General features: G+C 37.5%; 6 protein-coding genes, 1 non-coding gene and 1 pseudogene across 12 annotated transcripts; 7 read left to right on the plus strand and 1 right to left on the minus strand.

Moving 5' to 3' along the window:
- The first annotated feature begins 397 nt into the window (after positions 1 to 397).
- On the plus strand, positions 398 to 1,336 carry LOC147935583 (uncharacterized). The gene is made up of 2 exons (XM_087473060.1): positions 398 to 798; positions 853 to 1,336. The coding sequence occupies exons 1-2, from the start codon at positions 398 to 400 to the stop codon at positions 1,334 to 1,336; spliced, it is 885 nt and encodes a 294-aa protein (XP_087329186.1).
- A 19-nt stretch (positions 1,337 to 1,355) lies between these two features.
- On the plus strand, positions 1,356 to 1,889 carry LOC147935584 (uncharacterized). Its single transcript, XM_087473061.1, has one exon. It carries the CDS (start codon positions 1,356 to 1,358, stop codon positions 1,887 to 1,889), a length of 534 nt encoding a protein of 177 aa, XP_087329187.1.
- An 809-nt stretch (positions 1,890 to 2,698) lies between these two features.
- On the plus strand, positions 2,699 to 4,335 carry LOC104726776 (short-chain dehydrogenase/reductase 2-like; annotated as a pseudogene). The gene is made up of 4 exons (XR_015572228.1): positions 2,699 to 2,927; positions 3,150 to 3,414; positions 3,521 to 3,715; positions 3,808 to 4,335. The product of XR_015572228.1 is annotated as a short-chain dehydrogenase/reductase 2-like (transcript).
- A 50-nt stretch (positions 4,336 to 4,385) lies between these two features.
- On the plus strand, positions 4,386 to 4,470 carry TRNAY-GUA (transfer RNA tyrosine (anticodon GUA)). The gene is given in 2 exon segments: positions 4,386 to 4,422; positions 4,435 to 4,470. It is a non-coding gene; the product is annotated as a tRNA-Tyr (tRNA).
- A 94-nt stretch (positions 4,471 to 4,564) lies between these two features.
- On the minus strand, positions 4,565 to 7,515 carry LOC104726777 (putative beta-1,4-xylosyltransferase IRX10L). Of its 3 annotated transcripts, none has more exons than XM_010445717.3 (5): positions 7,296 to 7,515; positions 6,996 to 7,138; positions 6,152 to 6,540; positions 5,450 to 5,691; positions 4,565 to 5,276 (listed from the first exon to the last, which is right to left on the minus strand). In XM_010445717.3, the coding sequence occupies exons 2-5, from the start codon at positions 7,099 to 7,101 to the stop codon at positions 4,763 to 4,765; spliced, it is 1,251 nt and encodes a 416-aa protein (XP_010444019.1). In that variant the 5' UTR covers positions 7,102 to 7,138; positions 7,296 to 7,515; the 3' UTR covers positions 4,565 to 4,762. The 3 variants fall into 3 exon arrangements, with proteins under 3 accessions (XP_010444019.1, XP_010444018.1, XP_087331061.1); XM_010445716.3 differs by having other exon boundaries at positions 6,996 to 7,145; positions 7,296 to 7,513; XM_087474935.1 differs by having other exon boundaries at positions 6,996 to 7,515.
- A 1,918-nt stretch (positions 7,516 to 9,433) lies between these two features.
- On the plus strand, positions 9,434 to 12,232 carry LOC104726778 (protein LEAFY). Of its 2 annotated transcripts, none has more exons than XM_087471632.1 (3): positions 9,434 to 9,996; positions 10,422 to 10,816; positions 11,652 to 12,232. In XM_087471632.1, the coding sequence occupies exons 1-3, from the start codon at positions 9,543 to 9,545 to the stop codon at positions 12,066 to 12,068; spliced, it is 1,266 nt and encodes a 421-aa protein (XP_087327758.1). In that variant the 5' UTR covers positions 9,434 to 9,542; the 3' UTR covers positions 12,069 to 12,232. The 2 variants fall into 2 exon arrangements, with proteins under 2 accessions (XP_087327758.1, XP_010444020.2); XM_010445718.3 differs by having other exon boundaries at positions 9,438 to 9,996; positions 10,410 to 10,816.
- Positions 12,233 to 13,488: 1,256 nt separating this feature from the next.
- Positions 13,489 to 15,962, plus strand: LOC104726781 (uncharacterized). Its single transcript, XM_010445721.3, has 5 exons — positions 13,489 to 13,777; positions 14,042 to 14,149; positions 14,231 to 14,305; positions 14,874 to 15,500; positions 15,593 to 15,962. Exons 1-5 carry the CDS (start codon positions 13,583 to 13,585, stop codon positions 15,839 to 15,841), a joined length of 1,254 nt encoding a protein of 417 aa, XP_010444023.1. The 5' UTR covers positions 13,489 to 13,582; the 3' UTR covers positions 15,842 to 15,962.
- Positions 15,963 to 16,157: 195 nt separating this feature from the next.
- On the plus strand, positions 16,158 to 17,657 carry LOC104726780 (mitochondrial import inner membrane translocase subunit PAM16 like 1). 2 transcript variants are annotated; one of them, XM_010445720.2, is made up of 5 exons: positions 16,158 to 16,335; positions 16,442 to 16,495; positions 16,768 to 16,855; positions 16,999 to 17,132; positions 17,240 to 17,657. In XM_010445720.2, the coding sequence occupies exons 2-5, from the start codon at positions 16,493 to 16,495 to the stop codon at positions 17,357 to 17,359; spliced, it is 345 nt and encodes a 114-aa protein (XP_010444022.1). In that variant the 5' UTR covers positions 16,158 to 16,335; positions 16,442 to 16,492; the 3' UTR covers positions 17,360 to 17,657. The 2 variants fall into 2 exon arrangements, with proteins under 2 accessions (XP_010444022.1, XP_087331969.1); XM_087475843.1 differs by having other exon boundaries at positions 16,184 to 16,349.
- The last annotated feature ends 597 nt before the right edge of the window (positions 17,658 to 18,254 follow it).

The raw sequence follows: 18,254 nt of genomic DNA on the forward strand, positions 1-18,254 counted from the left end.
TAAGAATTTGGATAAAACAGAGATGACTGACGTTTTCCCGCTTTAGGAATGAATGAAGTGCAATTCGAGAGTTATCTCTCTATTTATCATATCTACGCCAAGGTTTTCGATTTCTATTAATGGTGAGCTCACGGGTTTCTTTGAAGGGAGGCAGGGTTTAAGGCAGGGAGATTGCATTTCTCTGTATCTTTTCATAATGGTCATGGAGGTGCTTTCTCGTATGCTAGATCAGGGTTTAGTGGAGGGCGTGTTCTCTGCACATCCGTTGTGTCTCTCTCCACAACTAACTCACCTGACATTTGTTGATGATCTCCTTGTTTTCTCTGATGGAGCTGACCAATCTTTGCTTGGGATTACTGGCATTTTTTAGCAGTTCTGTCAACTGTCAGGTTTGGATATGAACCCAGCGAAGTCAGAGCTCTTCTTAGGTGGTTTTGATGAGTTAGAAGCATCAGCGTTATCCAGTCTAATCGGTGTTAGACTTGGTCAGTTCCCAACACGTTACCTGGGTCTTCCTCTAAGCCCTACAAAGCTTACAATGGCGTCCTTACAGCTTTTCTTGGAGAAGATAACAACCCATCTCCACTCGTGGACTGCGAAGTACCTCTCTTATGCTGGTAAGATACGGCTGATTGTTTCAGTTATATATGGGAAGGTTACCTTTTGGAGTCAAGTGTTTGTCTTTCCCAAAGGTTTCTATAAGAAGGTTGATTCCATGTGCTCTGCTTTTCTTTGGAAGAATGCCACGGATTCGGCCAGAGAGGCGCGCGTTGCCTGGAAAGATATCTGCAAAACAAAGTAGGAAGGGGGTCTGGGTATTCGGTCGCTTGAGGACTTTGCTGCTGTGTTCAGGTTGAAGAAAGTGTGGTATCTTTTCTCACGGTCAGGGTCTCTATGGGTTCGGTGGTTGGATCATAACATCTTTGGGAGGAGGAGCTATTGGCTTATGGATATCTCTCCTCTTCTCTCTTGGAATGTTAGGAAGCTGATTGAAATTAAACCCACTCTGAAGGAACTTCTTAGGTGTCAAGTCAGGAACAGGCTCAATGCTCTGTTCTGGTACGACTCCTTGACCAATCTAGGGCCCTTCATTGATCTTTTTGGTCCTATGGGTCCTCGTGAGCTGCGTATCCGCCAGGAAGCTTCAGTCTATGAAGCTACGCGTGACGGGCAATGGTTCTTTCCAAGTGCTAGATCTTCCCAAGCTGAGCAACTCCAGATTTGCTTGTCTACTATCGTCCCTCCTTCCCCCGGAAGAGGTCAGGACTTCTTTCAATGGAGGCAACCATCATGTACCTTCTCGAACACTTTCTCCACTCGTGGTACATGGCAATAAATACGAGAGAGCGCCGACCATGCCTTGGTACAAAACTGTTTGGTTCAAGGAATCCGTTCCCCGGTTCTCCTTCATTCAGTGGCTCGCGATGCAAGGTAGGCTCACGACTAGAGATAGACTCAGGACATGGGGAATGAATGTCCCTTTATCCTGTGTCCTCTGTGAGTCGGGTCTGGACTCTCATGCTCACTTGTTCTTTGACTGCGAGTACTCAAAGGCTATATGGGTTGATCTTGCGGGGAGTATTTCGCCGAAGCCTCCATCTTCGCTTTCGGCGGCAACCGGTTGGGTGCTCACTGTTCAGTCGTCCCCACTTCTCTATGCCAGCAAAATTCTCAAGCTCCTCTTGCAAGTTGCAATTTACATGATCTGGAAGGAGCGGAATCACCGAATCTTCTCAGCTTCACAAACATCCGTCTCCGCTACCAGGATTCTCATTGACCGCACCATGCGCAATTGTCTCATTTACTTCTCGCCGGAGGATCCCTCTATTGACTCTCTACTTAGTTTTTATTTTGGTTGTATCTCTCGCCAAGTTTTAAATTTGACTTAAACTCAATATATATATTTTTTTAACTGTTCCATTATTCTCTTTTTCTAGAGTTTAGCGTGTTTTTGGGTTTCCATTATAAAATGTAGACCTTTTTTATTGGTATAAATTTAACATTAACCAAAAAAATGTCTTGTTGGAATTACGAAAAATTGTGGTGTGCACCATAAGCGCAGAGACGTAAAGGACGCGAGCTTCGTTATTACCTGACACGAGTAACCCAGTGACGTCCTCACTGTCGTCACAAACCCGGTTTTTATTTTCCTCCTTCATCGGTAACCCGGTTAGAGTAATCTTTCTTACATCAAACCCACAATAAAAACCAACATAATTACTTAATTAGTTAATTTAGTCTCAAAATGAAGGAGAAACGGAAATCTAATTTAAGATAGATAAGAAAATAAAGACGTAACGTCACTCACGTACGTGTATTTCTTTGTTGACGTGAAAGTTAAAAATAAAATAGAATAGTGAAATCTCAAGTTAGCAAAGTTGTTTTTTGATTGCTATACATATGGAATCAGTTTAAAAGTCAATTGAAATCTTTTCAAGTAATGGAAAAAATTTGTGAAAATCTACCAAACAATATGGATAACATTGGACTTTAATTGATAACACTTGATTTAAAACTCTTTTAGTATAGAGTATATACATTAAAAAAAATATGATAACCAATGATTTACAACTCTTTTAATGAAGAGATTATAAATATAGAGAACCAATACTACTTGATTTGAGTAAAGTACTGTATTTAAAATATGAGATCTTTGGTTAACATTGGATTTGGGTTAGAGTTGGACCACCTAAAAGTATTTGGGCTAATATGGGGTATTGATAAAAGTTGAAGGTCCTCATGACGAAATTTGATTTCCCTACGGGCACGACTAGGACAAACGGTACACCCAACACCACCAGGGACGGAGGAGGGCGACGGAGTAAGTTAAAGACGATGACGAACAAGGAGAAAGCGCGGGAAAGAAGAGAGAAGAGGATGCAGGAGATCTCTCTCCTTCGAGCGATCCCTTACTCTGACCACAACAGGTAATGAATCAATACTCCAACCTAATTTCTCCAATCCTTCGGCTGCTTTGTATCGTCATTTACTTACTCTCGCGATAGTCTCAGGCTCACAGCATTGTTTAATGAGTATTGAGCAGATTGAATTAGCATTCTTGGTACTTATATAGATTTGGAGAAACTGAAAATTAAAGTCTGTGCCTTTGAAGCCCTCTTCTTGATTTTTGTGACTTGTGAGAATTTTAGGTGGTGTTCTTGTGAAAATGTAGCAGTGGTGACCGGTTCAAACCGCGGAATTGGACTCGAGATTGCAAGACAGCTTGCAGGTCATGGATTGACGGTTGTTCTTACAGCCAGAAACGTGGATGTTGGCCTTGAAGCAGTTAAATCCTTGAGGGACCAAGAACAAGGTCTCAAGATTGATTTTCATCAGCTTGATGTCACGGACGCTTTGTACATTAGAGAGTTTGGTTGCTGGATTAAGGAAACATTTGGAGGTTTAGATATTCTCGTAAGATCCTCTTTATCGATTCGTTATCGTAGTCCGTAGAGAATCATTCGTCTGTTTACCTTGATTGATTTATACACATTTTTTTGTGTTACACTGTATGTTTCAGGTGAACAATGCAGGTGTCAACTACAATCTCGGCTCAGATAATTCGGTTGAATTTGCTGAGACAGTTATATCTACTAACTACTTAGGAACCAAAAACATGACAAAAGCTATGATACCATTGATGAGACCATCTCCTTATGGCGCTCGTATTGTTAACGTTAGTTCGCGGCTAGGTAGAGTTAACGGAAGACGTAATGTAAGTAACTCTTTCGCTGTTAATACTTAAAATTTTTGTTAGAGGAAAATCTTGTAAATCTCATGCCATTATATGATCCGTACGAATTGCAGAGACTTGCAAATGTAGAGTTGAGAGATCAGTTAAGCAATCCAGATTTTGCTGACCGAGGAACTTATAGACAGAACTGTCTCTGAATTCATCAACCAAGTAAAAGATGGAACTTGGGAATCAGGAGGGTGGCCTCAGACATTCACCGACTACTCCATGTCTAAGCTTGCCGTGAATGCTTACACAAGACTTTTGGCAAAAGAACTTTCAAGAAGAGGAGAGGAAGAGAAGATTTATGTTAACAGCTTTTGTCCTGGTTGGGTGAAGACTGCGATGACTGGTTACGCCGGAAATATGCCACCTGAAGATGCAGCTGATACCGGAGTTTGGCTTACCCTGGTTCTTTCTGAAGAGGCGGTGACTGGAAAATTCTTTGCAGAGAGACGTGAGATCAACTTCTGAGGTTGTTGAAAGTTTGAATATATTCTGTTGCTTTCGTTTAGTGTCAAAGGTTTTGGAACGTCAATCTAAGCAGGTCTTAGCTAATAATGGTTATGAGTTGTCATTAGTGTTTGGTTTGTCACAACTAATTAAGACCTGTTTAGATTAAATATTTTTAGTCTGGGGTTATAATCAGTAACCGACCTTAGCTCAGTTGGTAGAGCGGAAGACTGTAGTGTTAGCAGACAATCTTTAGGTCGCTGGTTCGATTCCGGCAGGTCGGAGTCTTCAAATTTTATTTTTTCCAATAATGATATAAATTGACCGTTTTACCCCTTTGTTCTTATCAGTTCCCACTTTAACTGGAATGGTAAAAAATTTTAAAACGAAAGGAGAAGACGAATTTTCTTTTGCTCTTCTCTCTAGATTAGACTCTCTCAAAAGGATTCAAGTTTTCATTACAATGATGAAGCTTTTCCTTTCTATATAACAAAAAAAGGTTCTGAATCTACAAAATACAGACATAAGAAGAAACAAAACCAACCAACCAATTCAATCAAATTCCAACACTGGTCCTTACCAAGGTTTCAGATCAGCGACCGGTCCTGCTGTCCAGTTTAACAGCTTCTCACCTGGTCTCAGATACACACTCCTCTCATGAGGCAGCTTACGAGCCAACCCATTCAACACTTGATGAAACGCATCCCCTGGTTGAGCCGGTTGTGGGAACAGCATCGCCTGTTTCATCGATGGGTTTGCCAATAACCTCTGTTTCCTCAGTATAACCTCTGGTGGGATCGATGTGAGTATTGTGTCCAAGTAAGGAACATCCTTCTCATCCACAAATACACCAATATCTTCCCAAGGGATCGCATCTGCAAAAGGTAACACAATGTCGTCTGCTATGATCACAGGGATGCAACCAAAGATCACGGCTTCCACCAGTCTTGGACTCCATGGGGCCCATCCAAGCGGGCATAAGCAGAAGATTGCTCTCTGCATGTCCTCATAATATGTTGTTGGGTGCTCTGTTGAGATGTCGAACAGCGGATTGTCTTTGAAGTTTTCCCATACAGCTGCTCGTGCGCCTCTGGACCCATTGAAAAACAAAACATCACTACTAATAAACAGTCGATGAATCTTCATTGCCTTATTAAGTTTTATATCCACAATTACAAATCAGTAAAGTAATTTATTAACTGTTTCAGGTGATTTGTGAAAAGTTTTGGAACATAGCTAAGCATTCTCATAAGAAAAAGTTACCTCGCATAATAGCCACCCTCAGGATCATTTCCCACATCATAAAACAATCCTCTGAAATAAACAAAGATGGATCGAGGAGTTTTCTCAGGAATTAAGTGTGACTGCATCTTCTGTGGTGGAGCATACGGAGGAACAGTGATTGAACCCTCTTTCAAGCAAACATGATTCCTTTGACCAAATGTCTGCACCAGTGTAGCTCGTTGAAGCAAGGTTAGTATTCCTCTTCCTATTGCCTTTTCTTCCTGCCACAGTCAAACACAAACAAGATATTACTTAAGACAGGTTAGCAACATTGCAGGTACATATATTTGTATCACTGCTCAGGATTACTACAAGTTAATTGGCACTATGAGTATGTAGGCATTAAGATCTACTGAACACTAGTTATAGACTTTTGGTTCCTAGTTTAGTCCAGGAGGAACTATACGTGAGAACATGATGAAACAAGTGCACAACTTAACCCGAGGACTCAGCATGGATTTTTCAAACACAAACAGAAATGCATCGGAATTTGTTGACATGACTAAGAATTCAGTTAAGATGTTGTATGGAACAGTGATCAACTCACAAGTTGCAGGACTGGAAACAATTCAGAGAGCAAGTTCAACATTGGCACACAACCAATAGTGTAAGACGCATTGATAAAGCAAAAGCCAAATTAGGAATTTAGGATAGGAAGTAAAAGAGAGATATTTTGTTTACTTGATAATGGAAACAGGCTCCAAAGTCATGAGGCACGACAAAGAAGTGGTCAGCTCCTTCAGTGCGATTCCAGTAAGGCCAGTTTGAAGCGATGAGCTGAATGGCACTTCTCATCATTCGTGGAGATTTAAAAGGGAGAGGAAGACCATTAGGAGTGAGATCACAAGTGGTGTAGACAGGAACGTAGAACCAATCAGCTTCCTCGGGATTAAGTGTTCGAACTGGGCTAGACAAAAGAAAACGCTGCATATATATCTCAGCAGCAAACATGTGGTTAAGACATCTCGGGTCTTTCTGAAGTATCTTCTTATTGTATTTACTTGGAAGCTCATAAACAAAGACTTTCAGTCTTCCCACAGGATCATCTTCCAACACATCACCAGCACTACCTAAAAAAAAAAAAAACAGACACACACTTCAATTTTCACATGATTCTGCTTGAACATCAAAACACTGAATCCACAAGCAATGAACTAAACTGTATAGCTGAACTATAGAACCTGCACTATAATAAGTAGAAGCTCAAAAACAAGATAATGAATCGGCTAATTGAGGCATGAATCTTGCTTTAATTGGCCATAAGAAAATTACAAATCAATAGTTCATCCTACTTAACATTTTTCCCCAGATTCAATTAGAATAATCCATAGATAACCTCTACTAAAAAGAAGAAACCCTAGTCTTCATTTCGATTAACAAACTAACTAATGACCACACAAACTCACATACTGAGAATCCCTAGAACTCGAAGTAAAGAGCTGAATCCAAGTAACAAAAACCATGAAATCAATCACTAGAATCCATAGATGAAGCTTCTCTTCACAGTTAGGAAGATATAAATCACCTGAAATTCGCTCAGTTGGTTGACTACGACTCAGACGGAAAGCAGAAATCGTCGAGAAAGTGAGGTTACAAACAATGAAGATCAAAACCAAGCTCGATAGCTTCATTTTTCTATCTCTTGCTTTCCCCCTCCCAGAGAACCACCTAAGATCTTTCAAAATCCCAGATTATCGGAAGGAAAACATATAAAGTATATAAAGATCGGCGAGAACAGTTGAAATGTCAGAAAAAAAGTTGCTAAGAAAAGAGTTGGACGAGATTGAGACTTGGAAACTGGAACAGAGATATAAAATTCACCAACCGATTTAGCTAGATCACGCCCAGAGTTGATAGCGAGATCACAGCGATTCTCATTTTTGAAGAAGATGCGTAGAAACGAGTAAGAAAAAAAGGGAGAAGAAGAAAGAAAGAAAGAAAGAAAGATTCGTCTATGGCCTATGCGACGTCGTTTTGGTGGGATCCCATTTTCTTCAGAGAGAGAGAGAGAGAGAGAAGTCGTTGGGGTGAGATGACCAGTCCACGTCAGCCACTTTAAAAATATTATTATTTATAATAATAACGACGTAATGGACTGGCTGGCCGAGAAATAAACTGTAAAAGTAAGCCCATTAATAAAACGGCCCAAAGGTAAAATTTTACAGTTTGTTTTGTTTTTGCTAACAAATTTGTTTATTAATTTTAAAACACTAATAATATATCCACTAGAAAAGAAAAATCGTATGAAAGTGGTGAGAGACTGAGAGAATAGGGTAGTAATAGGGGGCGTTAGGAGTATTATTCAATCTTTTCAGGATTCTAAAACTCCAACAGTTAAATAACAGTGGTGAGAACAGTATTTTAAGAGTACCGCAAGTCGCAACTCGCAATGATGAAGGTGATGATATTATTATTATACAATGTACTTACTTATTATACGCGTAGTAATAATGTTAAAAGATTTAATAAGAAAAAGGAAATGAGAGAGAGAGAGAAAGGACAAAAAAGAAAAGGTAAGAGAGGAAACTGAGGAGAGTGAGACAGTCAAATACAAAAACTACACAGACTGATCTCAGAACTCCGATTTGACCTGTCGTTTCCTCATTGGCTAACTTTCCAACACTAAAGTTTTTTATTTTCGGCTAATTTTCCTATGTTTTTTTTTTTAACACTATTCTTTGTGTTCACTGTTTATTTCCCCAAGTTACGTAATCAATGTCCAATCCTATTTCAAGTTCCATTTTTCCAAATATACATTATTGTAGTATGATATAATTGTTGGCATTAAAAGTTGATTGATCCAGGTTTTCTCACTTTTGTAAATAATTTTTTGCTATAATAAATGTAACCTTTCGTTACAATATATGAGACCTTTTATTTATTTGCGTTATGAGAAACATAAAAAATATTAGTAAATGCTAAGTGCAAATTCCAAACGGGAGAGGGGTCAGGTGTGTTTCCAGTCTACCATCTAATCCCACAAACTTTGGGTCTAATCTCTTCTACGATCCTTTACGTGTTGTCATCTCCGTAATTTGTAATTACCCCTATGCCCTAAAAGTCTAAAACACATTTTTTGTATATAAGAAAATCAGGTTTTTTAAAATACAATGTAACTGTTATTTACTATATAAAAACCCACCATCCAAAAATCAATGTTTATATTTTTAAAACACATATAAAACTTTTTTGTATTAAGAAAATCAGAAAACTTTTTAAAATTTTATAATTTGCAATGATATATAATCCACAATCTAAAAATAACTATTTTTTTTTAATATAATGTCAATTTTTTTGGTTGCTAAATTAAAAATCTCAGTGATTAGTCACGAGAAGTGCTGGTAGTTCTTATCATATCAAAACTATTATATCGCAAAAATTGTAACTTGTGGATAAGACGTACTATATGGATAACGGATTCATTCAAAGTATCCGAATGATCCACAAGGGAAAGAGTGTGTGGTACCTTGTCATGACAAGGTACATAGACAGTGTTAGTATACGTAATACAAGTTTAAATGTTACGTATTCTATATAACTTACAAATAAACAATATAATATTGCCAAATTTGAGTTCATATCATATTTTTAAGTAGTTATAAGTTGGAAACTATATGCGCAACTACAAACAAAGATGCGGATGATTTGAATATATATATATATATATATATATATATATAAACAATAACAGAGGAGAGGATCATCACAGTAGAAACCCTAATCATTTTATATTCTTACGTGTCAAATTGCGAATGGTCATAATCAGAGTAGAGAAGAAGAAGAATGTCGATGAAAGGAAAAAGTTTGACTTGTTAAGTCCCAACTGTCAATTTCCCAGCAAGACACATATCTTCACATAAATGCTTTATTGCAAAAACAACGATATAAAAAAAGAATATCACAAAAACCTAGTATTTATTTTTTAGATTCTTTACTGTTGTATATATAGAAGTTGCTCGAGTGGTCATTTTTACAATAAAGCAATCAGCTCAAACAGAGTAAAGAAGGAGAGAGAAGAAAGAAAAAAAAAAAAAAAAGGAGAGTGAGTGAGAGAGAGAGAGAGAAAGAGACTATGGATCCTGAAGGTTTCACGAGTGGCATATTCCGGTGGAACCCAACGAGAGCAATGGTTCCAGCACCATCTCCGGTTCCTCCTCTTCAGCAACAGCCGCCAACACCTCAGACGGCGGCTTTTGGGATGCGACTCGGTGGCTTAGAGGGGCTGTTTGGTGCTTACGGTATACGTTTCTACACGGCGGCGAAGATAGCAGAGTTGGGTTTTACGGCGAGCACGCTTGTTGGTATGAAGGACGAGGAGCTTGAGGAGATGATGAATAGTCTCTCTCATATCTTTAGATGGGAGCTTCTCGTTGGTGAACGGTACGGTATCAAAGCTGCCGTAAGAGCTGAACGGAGACGATTGCAAGAAGAGGAAGAGGAGGAATCTTCTAGACGCCGTCACTTGCTACTCTCCGCCCCAGGCGATTCCGGTACTCATCTCGCTCTTGATGCCCTCTCCCAAGAAGGTACAGTGATTTTGCATACATATAAAAATATCGCACGTTAGATATATATATATAATACTGTTCTATATATCTATGTTCACGTGACTAGTAGAAACAGATTTATGAATCTTCCCAAAAACACATCAGCAACGATATTTTTTGGATGATAGTTGTGATCTACATAATTTTATGATTAAGCTTCTGATAAAAAATACACATATATCATATATGTATGTCTAACGATAAATAAAAAATGCATAATTGATAGCATTATTTAGAGCTAGTGTGTATGAAGTGGTAGTCTGGTTATAACTGATTAGACCTAGTGCAAGAAGTACGAGGATTAGTATCGTGTATAGTAGGAAACTCAAAGAGTATACGCATAAACTTGATTAAAAATAAAATAATGTTATAGTGACAAGTTATATATGTAGATGATTGGACAGGGTTATCAGAGGAACCGGTGCAGCAGCAAGACCAGACAGATGCGGCGGGAAATAACGGCGGTTATTGGGAGGCAGGTCAAGGAAAGATGAAGAAACTGCAACCGCAAAGAAGGAGAAAGAAACCAATGGTGGCATCAGTTGAAACCGACGATGACGGAAACGAAGGTGAGGATGACGAGGGGATGGATAACGGTAACGGAGGAGTTGGAGGTAGTGGTGGGTTGGGGACGGAGAGACAGAGGGAGCATCCGTTTATCGTGACGGAGCCTGGGGAAGTGGCACGTGGCAAAAAGAACGGTTTAGATTATCTGTTCCACTTGTACGAACAATGCCGTGAGTTCCTTTTTCAGGTTCAGACCATTGCTAAAGACCGTGGCGAGAAATGCCCCACCAAGGTATCTTTCGATTCCTTTTTTTTTATCTTCAATGATCTAATCCTAACCGTTCATTTACTTTATGAGAAGAAAACAAAATAAAATTGTGTCGGAATTAATGGGGTATGGTAGGGAAACTATAGCTATAATCATGGACAGCTGTTCTAAAAGTAAGTTTGACAAGTCACGAGTTCAGGATTTTTTTTTTTTTTTTTTTTTTTTCAATTTTGCTATGTCTGGCATAGATTTATAGGTTCTGATATTTTGTTTTTCTTTTTAGTTACCATCATGTCTTCAGAATAAATATTAGTTAGATTGCAATTTAAAATTTTGACAGTAAACCGTACGAAGACGTGTCGAGTTAGGGAAAGGACTCTGTTGTTTTTGGCTAAAACGACATGAGATTGTTAGATACGATATCCTCATTCGTTACATACAATTTCTGCATGCATTCACACACATACGTATAGGACTGTTCGACAATTAATAGGGATATTTGTTTCTATATTATATTTATGAAACAAGCTATTGCCCAGCGGATAATAAAGGGTCTTCTTTCCTCTAGTGATGATAGTACAGAATCCATGAGCTCTGTGCCATTGCTTTGCTTGTACAGACGCACGTTATTAAAAACTGAGGTTTACAAATCATAACCAGAAAACAAAAAAAAAATTCTAATTTTATTTGTTTTCTTTCTAAATTTTATTGGGCTCAATATTTTGCTTATCATTTTTTCTTGGGTGCAGTTACTTGTCTAGACTAACAAGTAATTAATTTTGTGATCTCTATATATATATAGTTGCTCTTTAATAATTTTTTTGTTTGATTTATTATGTTGTGTTTAATGTGTATATAGGTGACGAACCAAGTGTTTAGGTACGCGAAGAAGTCTGGAGCTAGTTACATAAACAAGCCCAAAATGCGACACTACGTCCACTGTTATGCTCTCCACTGCTTAGACGAAGAGGCTTCAAACGCTCTTCGGAGAGCGTTTAAAGAACGCGGCGAGAACGTTGGCTCGTGGCGTCAGGCTTGTTACAAGCCACTTGTTAACATCGCTTGTCGTCATGGCTGGGATATAGACGCCGTCTTTAACGCGCACCCTCGCCTCTCTATTTGGTATGTCCCCACTAAGCTGCGTCAGCTTTGCCATTTGGAACGGAACAATGCGGCTGCTGCGGCTGCGGCTGCGGCTTTGGTTGGCGGTATTAGCTGTACGGGATCGTCAACGTCTGGACGCGGTGGATGCGGCGGCGACGAGTTGCGTTTCTAGTTTGGTTTGGGTTGTTGCGGTTTACTTATTCGTTATCCTAAAATTCCTAATTAGTTATTAGTCTTTAGTTTAATTAGTCCTTTTGGCTAATTTGTTATTCTTTTTGTCAACCACTTTTGTTTTTGCTAATGTTATACAACCCCTAGTTTAACCAACTTTCTCAATATCGAGGCAATTTGATCATTGAAAGTAAGCCATTCGTATATACTTCTCCACAGAGAAAAAGAAACAAAAGAAATGTGAGGGTTTGTGATAAAAAAAGTTACACTAAAACATTATAATAACATATTTTAAGGTTTAATCAGAGTAATTTAATTAGAGTGCTACTTCTATAAATAACACTAGATAAAGACTCGTGCTCTAGCACGAGTTGAAATTCATTTTATGTATCTTGTAATTTCTATATAAAATATAATTTATATGATTGTTTTTAAATTTTGTTTTGGATAAAACATTATGCAATAAAATCATATGTTAAATATAATGACTTGAAAAAGATACATATTTTGTAAGTTTTATATTGTTAATGATTTTAGATAAGTATCCGTGCTATAACAATAGACAATTTTATTTTATACAAAATTTTGTATATTTTATATTTTAAAATAAAATTTTAATATATTGTATTATGTTATATATGTGAAGTTATTTCAATAATGTATATTCTACATCATAACTTGAATATCATTATAAGACATAATTTTGTAAATTTGAATTTAAATATTCAACTTTTGACCTGTTACTCAGTAAATTTTTTAATTCAATATATATTATTTCTAAAGAATAATATTACTAAAGCTTGAATATTTTATAGATTGAAAAATTTCTATTTGTTTTTAAAAATTCAACTTATGGTATATCTAGAAATAAAACTATTTTTTAATTATAATAAATATATGATAATTTATATGTTTCACAAAATAGACTCATATATAAAAATGAAAAGTGAAGTATAATGATAATTAACAAATTAATATGTTAAGTTAGATATCAAAAGATTTTATTTGATGAATAATTTAATAAAGGAAATTAATATGGTAAGTTAGATGATATGATTCTTTAGAATATTCTCTTTAATTTTTTTGGTATAACCTATTTGTAACCAATTAATCTATATAACCTATTTGTAACCAACTTATTAAAATTATATGGTCTATAAAACAATGTTGTGTACTTCCGTTTTATATAGGGGATGCTACTTTATTAAATACTTTTGTGAAGTTGTTTTAAAATAAAAAGATTATAAACTACTTCTCTGTGAGAACTGAGAAGTAGCATTTACCTAATTAAATTATTCATAGTCATCCTAAAATATATTTCTGGTTAATAAATAATGGGCCAAGCTGTTTCGAGACGTACTATGGGTCGGGAAGCCCGGCCCGGGATATATTAAAACTGGGTGTGCGAGAGATTGTAAAACGACGAAAACACAAAGAGAGAATTGAGTAAACGACTGTTTTGAAATTCGAATCCTTTCTCTTCCGACTTGTGATATCACCTTACCTCCTCCTACAATGGAGTTCCCGCCAAGACCGTTAAATCCACGGAGGTTCCAGGCCTCTCGGGCGCAATACACGACGGAGGAGAGTGCTGCAGCAGTGTCGGCGCCAGATCTCCGGGATAAGCTCGCGACGCTGGTCGATCGCAACAAGAAAGTGAAATTGGCGTACAATCAACTCCAATCGCAGATCGCGTTCGGCCTCGTCGAAGTAAAGATGAATCCTCTTCTCTAATGTGCTAGATTTTGATTTCTTCTGAGTAGATTTAAGCTCGATTTTGAGTGTAACAACTGATTTGAGATAGGTTATCGTATTCTCTGGTTTGGTAGATTCGTAGATTCGAAGCTTGATTTGAACGATTCTGAGTGTTGCAACGAATTGGGGAGAGTTAATCGGATTCTACGGTTTGGTAGATTTGTCGATTCAAGCTTGATTTGAACGATTGAATTTGAGATAGGTTTTCGTAATTTAAAGGCAGGGGAAGTTTTCGAGTCTTTGGCAATCCCTTTGATGAAGCTGGTTGGGCTGAAGACGTCGGAGATGGAGAGTGAAGGGAGACTCTCCACCTTTATTTTCAATACTGTGAGTTATATTCAATCATCATCTTGTATAAATTATGCTTCTATTGCATAAATTTTCAGATCATTACTCTAATTTCACCAGGGAAGATATCATATGGGTACTGCCCAAAATGGAGCCCGGTCTGGTGATCTGAACAATCAAATTCGCAGTTCAAAGGTATTATACATCATGAATCTTATAACATCTGTATGCCTAGTTCTGATATAGATTGAATCTGAACCAATTAATATGATTTTGAATCTGTAATGTGTCTTGTCAAGTTTCATTCTGGTGATGCTTTTATATACATGTGCCTATTTCTTGCTATAGATGGAATGCCAATAAAGCAAATTGAGTCTGAAACTGTAACGGGTCTAGACAATCTTCACTTGGTTGATTGTTTATATAGTATGCCTAACTTATTCTGCTAGATGTTGAATGCAAACCAATCGATATGCTTTTGAAGATTGTACTGTAATGTGTCTAGTCGAGTTTCATTCTGATGATTCCTTATATATGCATGCCTGGTTCTGCTATAGAGAGAACCCTGGAGAGAACCAATGAATATGATTATGAAACTGTAATGTGTATAGTCAAGTTTCATTCTGGTGAATCCTTATAACTGTTTTCCTAGTACTGCTATAAGATTGAATGTGAACAAATCGTTAGAATTGTGAGATGCAGCTTCTCTAACCCAAGTGAGTTTGTTCCTCAGAAGTTCATGTGTGGTATTGTGATTCTGTAGGAAGAAAACTATGCTGCTAAAGTCGAATCAGCGGGAAAAGAGATCCTGCACAAACATAAGGGGCAACTGAGACAGTTAATCCATATGCTGAGGCAAATTGAAACACAAGTGAATTCACATCGGGAAGAGATTCTGCAGAGGGTTGACGATCGCAGAACCTTCTTCCAAGATTTCATCCAGAAATCTCTTTATTACCTAAGCTCGGTTCACAGCAAAAACCATGACACTTTCCCTGTCACTGTGAAGCTCCTTCGTGTCCTATTTAATAACATCAACGAGGTGCTTGGTTCAGTAGATAGTGGTGTCAATGATCTTATGCAGGCTTTAGCTAAGAATATGTGTCACCCGATGACCAAGTACGTCGGTAACTTGGCAGCTGAAATAAAGCTTGGCCCTTGTGTGGAACTGATGGATGTAGTGAATGAGATGGAAAGAGCAAACGCAGATACAAGGAGAGAGCTGCAAGATGCTAGAGAAAGGATTAGACTTGCAGAAGAGACAAAGATCGACGCTTTATTAAAGCTGAAAAAAGCTGAAGATCATGTTCAGAGAATGACAACATCTGCCAAATTTCTTCTACCCGCGAGTCAGAAGAAGAAACAAGCTGAACATTCTATTACCGGCAAGGTAAAATTTCGAGAATGAGTTTTGTTTGTGGAAAGCTCAAATGATTAACAACACTAAAAGGTTTTGCTTTTTTCATCCTTTTGTCTATGTAGCGTATTTGCACAGAGGGAAGCCGAGAACACGAAGAGAAACTACTGTGGGAACTGCTGAGCAAAAGGAGAAAGCAACAAGAACCAGAGAGTCCAATGGGACCTAAAGAGCTTATCAGACTAGCAGACACAAAGCAGAAGCCATTGGTGTGTAATCGCCGAAGTACAAGGTTAAATTCTCAAACGGCGCTACCTGATACTTTGATCCCACTTGGTTTGTCACCTTCTGCTAGAACAGTAACTTGGAGGTAAGTAAAGTAAGCACAAGTCTCACGCATTGCATCAGAATCTATCCACAATATGCTTCTTTATTACTTAGAATCCTTAGAACTACTCTTTTTTTTTTTTAATGTCATTAGTTACACTTTGATTAGCACTGGTATTTCTTGAGAAGATCAAGTTGTTGATAAACCGTGATGTGAATTTCGCAGTGACCAAAAATATGTATCAAAAGCTTATAAACTTCAAATCATAAAAGTTTGGGACAAAAAAAGAAATTATTGAAAAATTAGGGGACTATGCACCCCAATATCCACGTTTTATTAAAGTGGGCCTAAGTTTTTAAATTGAAGGCCCAATTTACCTTCCGACGTCGGTTAGGGTTCTTTATTGATGATGATATCACCTGAAACACCTAGTCTCTCCCTCCGCCTCCGTCACAGAATGCAGAACTAGGTGGTTCATCGTGGTCGTCATATCCCTAAATTCCTCGATTACGATACTTATTACCGTCTCTTGTTCTCTGGGTAAGGTTCTCAAGGTCGATTAGCTTCATACACTCACGACTTTTCTCTGTTTCATCTTTTTCTCCATTCTGTTACGAGAAATCTTATACCGTACTTACATTGTCAGGTATTTACATCTGTCGAAGCCTCCAGTCATCGGTCTGATTAATCTCTAACGATGGTATGTGTAATTTCCCGATCGATTGTTTCTATTGTTTCTATTGTTTCAATGTTCACACTTTGTTTTCCTGGTTAGAGTCTGTTTCATTGATATTTTTATAACAGTTGATTTTTAAATCAGCACAATTGTGACCTTGATTACTTGTGAGAGATCCTGTTGAGCTGTGTATGTTTCAACAGTTTTCTTAAATTTGTGTGGAGGCTGCAAGAAACTATATTCTCAGTGATTAATTACGTTAAATTGAAAATTTTCTTGAATACTTTTGTGTGCAGGCTGCAAGAGTTTTGGCGAGTGTGATTGTGATGGGCTCTACAATCATAGCTAGGGCTTGTGCTCAGGCATATCGTCAGGCGCTTGCAAGTAATGTCTTTTAATCGCAATGTTCTTCTCCTCTGCTTTTTCTTTTGTTTCTGGACAAAAATGAATTTATCAAAGATTCGTTCTTTGTGTGAGTGTGTGTGTGTTTAGAATGGTTGATAAACACTGTTTGGAATGGTTAACAGATGCATCAAGATCTGGTGTTGCGCATGGAGCAGCTCAAAATTTGAAGAGAGGGAGCAGAGGGATATTAAGTGAACTAGAAGCGAGAGAGATTCTTGGTGTAACCGAGAAATCATCTTGGGAAGAGGTTCTTAAGGTTTGTCTTCACGAATAGGGTTTTATAGTTTCTACTGCTAATTGAAAAGATATAAAAAAACAACCCTTTTTCTTATTAAGATTGTGTGTTATGTTTTTTTTTTGTAGAAATACGACACATTGTTCGAACGCAATGCACAGAACGGAAGCTTTTATCTTCAATCAAAGGTCCATAGAGCTAAGGAATGCTTAGAGACTGCATACCAGAATACTAAAACAAGCGCATGATCAAGTAACAAAACTTTTGAAGCAAAATCAGGAATATATATCTTTTGATACAAGTTTTTTAAAGTTTTAGATCAAGATGTTTGAAATCTTAGTGAGAAGACGGTGGAGAAAGCCGCAAAGTTTGAAATTAGAGGAGGTCGGTGTGGCCGGAGTGCGGACAGTTACCGACTCACCGGCCGTTGTTAAAGTCTATTCGTTTTTTTTTTCAGTTGACTTTATTGTTCTTAGGTATGCTCGTTGAATTATCTGATATTAAAAAATCTGTCTATTCTAATGCCAAATATATTGACCAACAAAATCGCACGTAGATAAATCACATTCCTAACCAATTTATCGTTGATTATTTTTCAATTAATCACGCAACTTTATGATGAAGTTAAGTATATATAGTTCGGTGCGGTATCTTTTTTTGTTTTTTTTTTCCTATTTTAGTCAAGAGATTTAAAAAATACACAGTGTATTTTGTTGAATACTTTATATTTTATGTTTGATAGTCAACTAAACTGATAGAGTTGCACTAGGGTAGTAAACAAAACCACGTGGTCTGACACAAGACTTTGAAGTCCAAGTCCAAGACTCCAAGTGGCTTTGAGATTGCTTAACAAAGTTGCGGTGGTGTCTATTACGCGTCTAAGCCGCTCCTAACGCGAATAATATAGGGCTTTTGGATCATATAGTACAAATTACACAACCGAATCGAAGATTAAGAGATGAAGCTTTCTATTATAATTTGATGTTCGGATGTTTTACTAGCGAACAAGTCGGCCACAGAATATTGTGATTGACACCCTAAATTAGGGAAAATGGCCATTTCCAACCTGTACAATGTCAAAAGTGTCAATTTATACCTATACAAACGATTAGTGTCAATTTCTACTTATACTCTATAAAATTC

The sequence above is a fragment of the Camelina sativa genome, chromosome 11 (assembly GCF_030686135.1).
Source record: "Camelina sativa cultivar CO46 ecotype springtype chromosome 11, ASM3068613v1".
NCBI classification, from domain to species: Eukaryota; Viridiplantae; Streptophyta; class Magnoliopsida; order Brassicales; family Brassicaceae; genus Camelina; species Camelina sativa.